Source organism: Gavialis gangeticus, unplaced genomic scaffold (assembly GCF_001723915.1).
Source record: "Gavialis gangeticus isolate Ggan-Ray unplaced genomic scaffold, GavGan_comp1, whole genome shotgun sequence".
NCBI lineage: Eukaryota > Metazoa > Chordata > Crocodylia > Gavialidae > Gavialis > Gavialis gangeticus.
In genome coordinates, this window is record NW_017729024.1 from 87,182,281 (window position 1) to 87,191,902 (window position 9,622).

At 41.1% G+C, this 9,622-nt stretch overlaps 1 protein-coding gene across 1 annotated transcript in view; it reads right to left on the reverse strand.

Moving 5' to 3' along the window:
• LRRC2 (leucine rich repeat containing 2) overlaps nucleotides 1-9,622 on the reverse strand; it is a 159,572-nt gene that overhangs the window by 131,325 nt on the left and 18,625 nt on the right. Inside the window, exon 2 of the mRNA XM_019517322.1 lies at nucleotides 4,429-4,574. Within this exon, the coding sequence (XP_019372867.1) occupies nucleotides 4,429-4,553 (125 nt within the window). The 5' untranslated portion in view covers nucleotides 4,554-4,574. The remainder of the gene's footprint in view (nucleotides 1-4,428; nucleotides 4,575-9,622) is intronic.

A 9,622-nucleotide genomic window follows, 5' to 3' on the forward strand; every position in this document is an offset into this window, starting at 1 on the left:
GTCTGGAACCAGCTTCCAAGTGAGGTGGTGCAGGCTCCCACCCTGGGGGTTTTTAAGAGGAGGTTGGATGACCACCTTACTGGGGTCGTTTGACCCCAGTGCTCTTCCTGCCATGGCAGGGGGTCGGACTAGATGATCTGCTCAGGTCCCTTCCGACCCTAGAAACTATGAAACTATGAGTGTAATAACTATCCCACTTGCTTGTTCCCTTCCTTCCTTTTATACTCAGCGCCTCATGTCCTTTGTTTGCGAAGCACAGCTACATGGGAACATAACCACTCTGTTGCTATAGAGCTACAGGTCTGAATCCTGAACTGAAAACCACTGAGGATCACTTGAACCTGAGGTGAATGGGTTTCCCACTTTAACTGTCATATTTTTACATGTATAACTTCAGAGGCACTAAGTTAATTCTGCCCAGATGAATCCAATGACCAACAACTCAGATAGCTTGGGGAAGGTTTCCTCTTAGTACAATCTGAAATTTCAAGGGAGTACAAATGGAGAAATATCTTATTTATAACATGGTAAAAATATTGCTGAATCTTCACAAGTTTTTATTTTTTGTCTCTACCCAAGCAAAACTCCCTTGACCTCACTGTGAGCTTTTTGCAAGTGAGAATCACATAATTTAACTGCATATTAGCACTGTAACTCCCAATGAGACTTACGAGGAGTTGGTCTTCAGACCATTTATGAGCTGTAGCTTGCTAGGGAAAACAGAGAGGGAAGTTGGAAAAGGAATTCAAGGTGTCTGCCCCACCAGAGGCCTTAATAATATATAAATCATTAAACAGTACCATTATAAATGAAAAGACTATGATATAATCCAGTCCATCCCCCTGCCAAAATAGGTTTTTCCCTTAAAAGTACTTTTTTTCCTAGTGCTTTGTCCAGCCTAATGTTAAACACCCTGAATTATAGGAATTTCACCACTTTCCCAGTAATACAGTTGTTCAAGTCTCTCACATCTTTTCCCTCATTCAACATGAGGTCTATGATTATGCATAACTAGGGTGGCCGTATTTCTTGAATCTTAAAACAGAACAGGACCCCTCACCCCCAGTGCTCAGTCTCCAGCCTCATCAGCTCTTTCTGAGCTCCAGTTTAAGCAAAGTGTGCCAGTGAAGCTGCCAGTTTACAAAATGAATGTTTTTGCCCTGCACTAGACTGCCAGGAATGGGAATTATGGGGCCAAGAGGCAAAAGGAAACATGGCTCAGCGAAGTGGATGCAACTTTGTCCTTGGTTCCATCTCTGTCCCCAGTTGAGCAGAAACTATCCCACTCTTGTTCATCCATTTTATCCAATTAATATTAAATGCAAGATGCAGAAAAGCCACCCAGAGCAAGGGCCAGAACTCCTCCACCTCTTGGCTTCCCCCTCACTGTTGTTCTCTAAAGTCTGTGCCAGGGCAATTCTATTCTCCCTAGAGCCTATGAGCCCAACAGTACATCTTTCTGAGTCTGTTCGGAAGTGAGGTACATGGCAAGCACTGCTATGCAAGTGCAAACAGAATCCAAACTGTGCGTAAGCACCAAGAATAGTACTTATATCACTATGTAAGTGCCACTTAGGTGCAAAAAAGTGAAATAGGATTTAGTCCTAAATTTTTAATCCACACAAAATGGTGGTGGCTTACATTAGGCATTTAGGCATCTGAGTTAAAAAGTCTTTAGCTATACTTGAAGGTTCTTTGGAAAGGTGCAAAATAATTTCCAGCCTCTGAAGACATCACAACAAATGAAAGAAATCACTTCCAATCTGACCCTTCCCAGCCAAAGCCCCAGTGACTGCTACAGACATGCTACAAGGACATTGACTCATGTGAAGCGGCCTTAGGAAAGTCAAATACAGGTGGCTGATTGATTGCAATAAACAGTGAAATCTAAAAGCTGAATTTGGCCATACAAAAAATGCATATATCTAGTGACAGTGTGATGTCCTTGCTCGGTTGCGCAGGAATTAAGTATGCAAGAAACCCAGCAAATTATACTTCCTGGCATAGTAAAAGCAATGGAATCTGGTGCAGTACCATGGGACAAAATATTATATGCAACTCGTAGGCTAAAAGAAAAAATAAAACCTATATGAATGTAGGAAATGTATTTGTCAATTATTACAGAAGACCATGGAAAACACCTAATGGTACAGAAAAGAGAGAAGAGGGGTAAGAAATCTCATTGATGAATGAAAATACTGTGCAAAATGATTAGACAGAATAGCCCACCCAGCACCACTACTTTAGCTGAATAAGATAACGATAAATAACCACAGATGGCAACAAGAGGGAGAGACTGTTGTTGTTGCTGGAAGATGACTCATGGGATAGGTCTGTGTCTTGCCCTAATCAACTGGCAAAAAGTGAGGGAGCTAAATTTAACTGCATTACAGCAGGAAAAACCTACCCCTTTCTATATTAAGGTGCCCTCTTTTCTGTGCTATTGAATTTCTGTACTACATGCCATTTCTAGTTTGCTTCTATACCTGTTTATGTCAGAAAATGATCTGTAGTTAGGAAGGTTTAGAAAACTGACATTCAACACCACTGAGTCATATACAACAGTGCATCCCAAATTGTGGGGCATACCCCCTTTGGGGGTACAAAAGGTCCCTGGCAGGGTCTTGTGCAAATCTCAGTGGCAATCAGTGGCACCCCTTACTTTGCTCCCCCTGCCCCCACTTTTCCCAGATGCCACTTACCACCAGTAAAGGAATCAGATGCAATCAGCAGTAGGGAGACCTGGTTGCTGAAGGAGGGGGCACAAGAGTGCTTGGCTTTACTAGAGTAGGTCCTAAACGCAGTAGTTTGGAAAATGCCGAAATAAAGTATAGCAGAGAGGACTGTTCTGAAGTAACTGTTTGGTCTGTCTTCTCCTGTACTATTAGGGCTTTGCTACACATTAACACTGAGCCACAGAAATGTTGATCAGTGTTAGTGCCAGCTTGAGTGTGGAGCAGTCACATGTTCAGGCCAGCAGGGGCCTGGAAGAGTAAAAGGTAAAAATACACTTCCCCCTCCTATTCTGGACTCCCCGCTGACCCCTACCCTGCTTACTTGAGGCTGCCTGTGCTGCCCATCCCAGGGCAGCAGACAGGGAAAGCCTGCCTGCCCAGCCCCTGCCACCATGGCTGGGCTGATGCTCTTCTCCAGACTGAACCTGATCCATAAAGCAACAGCAGTGGCAGCAGTGGTGAGGCACGCAGGTTAACCCTTCTCTGCCTGCTCCCCTGGGATAGACAGCATGGGCAGCCACAAAGTGGGACTGGGGGGTATACCGGGATCTGGGATGCTATGGAGAGTGGGGGGTAGGAGACCCAATCCAGGCCAGCAGTGGGGTGGAGGAGCAGGTGGGATGTGTATACAAAGGTACAGCCTAGAGTCTAGGGATTCCGATTGCCATCCTATCCCTTTAGCAAGGGCACCATTTACCTTTGTACGTTACAGTAGAGAAACTGTTTTCATAGATTCACAGATGTTTGGGTCAAAAGAGACCTCGTAGATCACTGAGTCTGACCTCCTGCCCTGGGCAGGAAAGAGCACTGGGGTTAGATGCATGTCTAGCCTCCTCTTAAAGACCCCCAAGGTGGGTACAGGAGAGCACCAAATCTGTTCTCCATCAGTTTATGGCCATTGTTCCTAGTTACTCTAAGGGGTGCCCTGGTAAACAGAGCACCCCTTTCTATTCTCTCTTTCCTTCTACTAAGCTAAAAATGAACCAATAAAAGTACATAAGCACTACATCTCCAGCACTGTCAAACCAATATAATATTTCACAGCCTCTAATGGGGACAAACAGAAAGAAACTGAAAGACAGTTTAAAGAAACAATTACTAAAAAATAATAAAGCAATAGTATGATCAGTAGGTGTGAGTATTATAATAAGACCTTTTGTTTTGCATTTTGGTTGAGACAAGAGAAGTCTCTTCAGATAATTCCTTTGTTCTGCTTTCTTTTTCCTTTTCATGGAACTCTGGAACACTCTAGCTGTATGTATATTTTATTCCCTTTTGTTTCTGCTGTCCGCATGGCAAAATACCACAAAGTATTTCCTATGATTGAATTTCACAGGTATATTTTCATAACGATTGCATAATAAATACAATACTTTTACATTACACTTTCCATGAGCAAACGACAGAAAAAGCAATTCTAATTTTTTAATTAAATCTGTGCAACAGACAAGCAAAATATCTCATTAGCAAATCACAGGTTATGGAAAGCAGTGACAAATAAGACAATGCAATATAAATATAGCTGATGCTCTGTTATAGTCATTTGAGGGGAGGTAACAAATAGCTTCAACAAATCAAAACCAATCAAACTAAAATGGTTTGCTGTGGATCATTTGACTATACTTTGTACACAATGAAAAGAACAAACGTGTCAATAGATTTGGTTAAATATAAAATTAGAAAGTTAGCTTACTTCTCTAATGAGCTTTTTTCTAATCTTTCCTTCTCTTTCTTTTGCCGGTCTTTGTGCTTCTTTACTCGAATTTCCCACAAGCCTCTTATGGCAGAAAAGTCAAATATTATCACCTGATGCCCCATATTGCTGACATTAAGCTTCTCCTGCAAGAAGAAATGATCATTAAAACTTCATCATGAGAAGGGAAGAAAGAATGAACACAAGTAATGAAATGTACTGGTCCAGTTCCTTACATTTTAGTTGGAAAAAAATAAACAAAGTAATAAGAAATATTAACTCTTGCCTATACAACACCTATACAACTCTGTTTTGGGATTTATACCAGTCTCCTATCACTGTATTACCTGAGCACCTGTTAACAAGATTTAAAAGATTATTTGACTTCATGGAGTCTCCTGCACTTATCCCTTTTCAGAGTAAAAATTCTGCTCTTCACCCCCAAATATGAACCCAATTAAGTGTCCTCCAACAAAAGGAACTTTGAGATGGTTTTTATCAATAATCATTATCATCATTTCTATTTATAAAATGCATATAAATCCTGAATGATCCTAAAGCATTTAATATTCTTGGATTCCCTTTCTATTAACTTTAATGCATGCAACAAATTCTACTTCAGGTGAATAGACCCATTCCAATCAATGAAATTACTTCTATGGGTCAGGGCTCATCATGGGAATGAGAGTTAAAGCAGTGGGAACCAACCTTTTTGGCAGGCATGCTACAGATTAGCTCCAAACCCTCTCTGGGTATGTCTACATGTGCAATTAAAGCAAAGCAATAAACTCTGGAGCAGCTTGAGTCAGAGTATAGTGGTCCTGGGTACAGCATCTACATGTGCACCTGGGACAGCAGCAATTTGAGCTGGGGAAGAGCAGTTTATGCCAGAACTGCTTCACCCAGGGCTCCGGGTAGCGGCAGCAGCAGGAGGAGGGGCTGGCTGGGGCACAAGGGTGCTGAAAGTGTGGAGCTGTGTGGCTAGGCAGCAGGCAAGATCCTAGCCTCCAACTGGCTGGGCTGGTTGGGAAAAATTTATACCCATGGTCAGCATCTATATGTGTGTTTAATCACAGTAAATTAGAAGATAGAACTGTCCCCAACATTATTATCTTACTGTGGCTTAAATTAGCATACTGAAGCCTAATAGCATCGCACGTGTAGACAGTGGTATTTTACTCCTGCGCTAATTAGTCTATTCCACAGTAAAGTGCATGTGTAGATGCAGCCACTGAGTGCTATTCCAATCCCTTTCCTCTGCCTGAACTTCTGCTCTGTTTTCTGCTTCCTGTCCTGTGCTGCCTACCCAGTCTGCTGCTTTGCTTCCTGCTCTATCTGCAGCTGTGCTCCCTGTCTCCTCCCCACTCTGCTGTGTGTCACACACCAAAACTGCCTGTGCCATTTGTAGCACGTGCCACAGGTTGGCTAACTTTGGGTTAAAAGGTCAGTCTCTAATACCCAGAAGTATCTTAATCTATTGCTGAGGTACAAATACGAATTGGTGAAATGTAGCAATTGTTTAGCAGAATACAGCAATACCTTTGAACAGATTGAGACTTCATTTTGGAAAAATATTTAGTCATGTGCTTACCCTGATGAATTTGAGCTGAAGTCAGGAAGCATGCTGTATTCGATTATAACTACAGAGACAGTCAGTTATTATCTGCAGCTTTTTCCTGGTGAAGTCAGTGGCACACTTCCCATTGCCTTTAATAGGAACTGTGTTGGAACCTGGACATGAGTGTTAACACTTCAATCCTTGCAAAAAAGCACTGTGGGATATTTAATGACCACAAGGGGGTGAAGACCTTGGTTTTACATCTTATTAAATAGACAGTACATCCAAGAGCATAGTGCCTCTTAGCACTGTTCTGGGGCACTAGTTCAGTACTGTCAAAGAAGGAAGCAAACTACCTACTAAATCACTAACACAAGTAGAGCCATAAATCTGGGTAAAACTAGTAAAACTATTCACTCTTGCTTGGAGTCATTGCTGAAGATGTAATCATCTTGACTTGATTTTTATCATGAAATGCAGCTAATCTATCTATAGAGGGCTTTTGTTATGCTTACTTGTTCATAAAATGGTTCACTGAGCCAATATGAGGCAATCTTATAAAACTGAAATCTGAAAGCCTTTTAAAAATAATTGCTTCCACCAAGATAAAAACTGCTGTTTCTTCCCCTTTTTTAAGTTCACTTGAGATTTCATTAGATGCCACTTTTATTACACTGTTCATTAGTAAAATTAAAAAAAAAGCCTTGAGCTGTCAATTGGCTGTTGAAAAAATAACTAGTCCTTTATCTTAGTAAGTATTTTCAAGCTTTTGGTGATTAATTTTCCCCAACTTCTGACTCTCACCATTGTTTCCAAGTCTCCAATTTTTCCTTGGGGGCCACTTACTATTTGTCCTTCAGTTAGAACTCTTAGGGGAAATGTTCCCTGTCTCCTATTTTTCCATCTATTTGTGCTTTTTCTGAATATTTTTTCCTCTTAACCTACAAAATTTCTCTCTGATAGAAAACATATAAAATACAATAATCAGTGGTTTATCAAGTGAAATATCCTGGTCTGCCCTACTAAAACTATTAGGAATTATCAGTATGTATTCTGAAAGGATATATCCCTGTTCACACTCCTTACTTGTTATGTCAGTAACAGATGTCCTACATACTACTACGAAAATGAAGGACACTCTTAATGCTAACATATGGATAGGTCAAATGTTTTCTATGCCAGTTTTTGGATGATTGTATGAACACCACTTTTACTGATCATAAAGCACCGTCTGTTGTTTATTTATATTTATGTGTGTTAACAGTGAAGCATCAAATAGTTCCCAGCATCTCTTCAACCAACTGCTGATAACAACAGAGTCAAAACCCCATTAGTAGCAAAATAATGAAAACAATGGCCTTCCTTCTCTATGGAAAGTTTTGTCTATAATCAGATGCAATGCCTTAACACTTACTTGACTATTAATTTATAGTAGGCTGTTTGCTGCTTAAGAGACAATCCTTTCCTTTCCTGTACTAGTAGAGGGGCTGGACTAGGTTAAGGAGCTTCACTTGAGCAAAGTGGCAAGACTCATTACCTCAAGTGGCTGAGCAACAGCAGAGTCCTTCCAGAAAGTCTAATCTCTCTTAATGAGCCAAACTTTAATGACTGTGGAAACTGTCACTTGAGCAGTTTAGAGGTACAGTGTCCAACAGGATTTTGAGCCTTGGTGCCAACTTGACAAGTAACCATTAGTCCGAGATGTTCAATTAATGGTGGTGAAAGTACTGTCAATTCCCTTAAAGTATTTCCCACTGCTGCCACAACCACCTCTGCTTTCCTAAACAGAGTATAAAACAACTGGTCTGATCAACATCTATCAGGCCCTGGAGCACCTTGTGGAGAATGCAGATAATCTCAGTGGAGAAATTTGCATTCACCCAGCTTTCACCCACATATTGGAGATACATAGGATTCAGACTGACCTAGACAAATTGGAGAATTGGGCCAGAAGGAATCTCATGAGATTCAACAAGGACAAGTCCACAGTAATCGACTCCCATCTGCATGTGGCTGGGATGCAGTAGTTCTGGAAGCTGGGACAAGTCTCCCAGCCACACAGAAATTAGGTACCAACCTGATCTCCACATGGCTGGGAGAGCTGTCCCAGCTTCCAGGGCTGCCACATTCCAGCCACATGGGGATTGGGTCCCGACCCAATCCCCATGTGGCTGGGACACAGTAGTCCACTTGTAGGACGTGTGCCACAGGTTGGCTAACTCTGGGTTAAAAGGTCAGTCTCTAATACCCAGGAATAACTTGCTGAGGTACAAATACCAATTTGTCTGCAAAAATATTGGGCTGCCCATCACGATGCCCTAATAAAATCAGAGACTCCCCTAGGTAATGACATTGTCTCTCAAGCACCCTCATTCATCCCCAAGTTAGATAGGTGGGGTAGGTGTGAGTCATGGGTTACACAACTGGGCCTGGAGACAGGATGGAGACTTGACAAACAAAATGGAAACTTGACATGACTTACGTTAACTTACATATGTAGGCCTAAATCATATAGTACCAGTAAAACAGTAATATAGAACAGTAAAAATCAATATAAACATAGTAATTATACAATATAAAGAAGGCGAAAAAACAAACCAAATACAACTTGCTATCAAAATAAAATGCTGAAGCTTATCCTATGTCTTAGCTTACTTATATTTATCTATAGAGAATAAGGAAGGAAAGAAAAAGTCAGAAATGGTTGAGAAAGGGGAAGGAATGCATTTAAAAAAAAAGAAAAACTGGGGGTTTTGCTACAGTACTATATATGACTGATATTATATACAGCTCTTTCCAAAAGAAGGGCTCAGAAAAGCATTAACAAAAACAAATATCAAGGAAATCAAATTACACATCTAAATCCAGTTGTCCCCAGCCCATGGGGCAAAGGGGTATAGCTCCATGGCAATACACACAGAGGGAGAATCCAGAGAAAATGGGCATGTATGATCTGGGACTGTAATATGCTGTCAAAGTTTTTCTGCATGAAGATTTAAAATAGGAAGCATAGCTCCAGAGAGATCAAATAGTTCTACCTTCATGCACTCCCAAGCACTAAACTCTATGCTGGAAAATGAAGTCTGTGGAGCATTAATTTATGCTCTGGAAAGTGTAGGAATGTATGGTACCAAGCACCCTCTTGCTTTGGGCCCCTCAGCTCACCGACTCCCAACAGTCATCCCCTTGGCCTCATTCCATCTGCACATACCTTCCTACATCACAAAATCAGAATTGATCATTACCTGGTTACAATCTCAACTCTCTACCCATCTCAGTACCTTCCTCATCCTCAGTATTTTCTCTTGTCCCTTCATCATGCAATTCATAGAGTCGTAGGGTTAGATGGAACCTCAAGAGTGATCTAGTCCAGCTCCTTGACAAAATTTGTTAAGAACAACAAATTTTTCATTTCAGACAGACACCCCTTTTTGAAAAATCTCCAATTTTTTCCCAGCTTCCCTGGGCAGGTTGTTAAATTGTACTGATGTTCTTACAGGCAGAATTTTTTTCCCAATTTCTTCCAAATCTGCTGCTTTGCTGCAGTTTAAACCTAATGTCACATGCCCTGCCCTTTGTGGCACGGGAGAACAATCTTGAAATAATAATAACAATAATGAAAATATGTCTCATCTT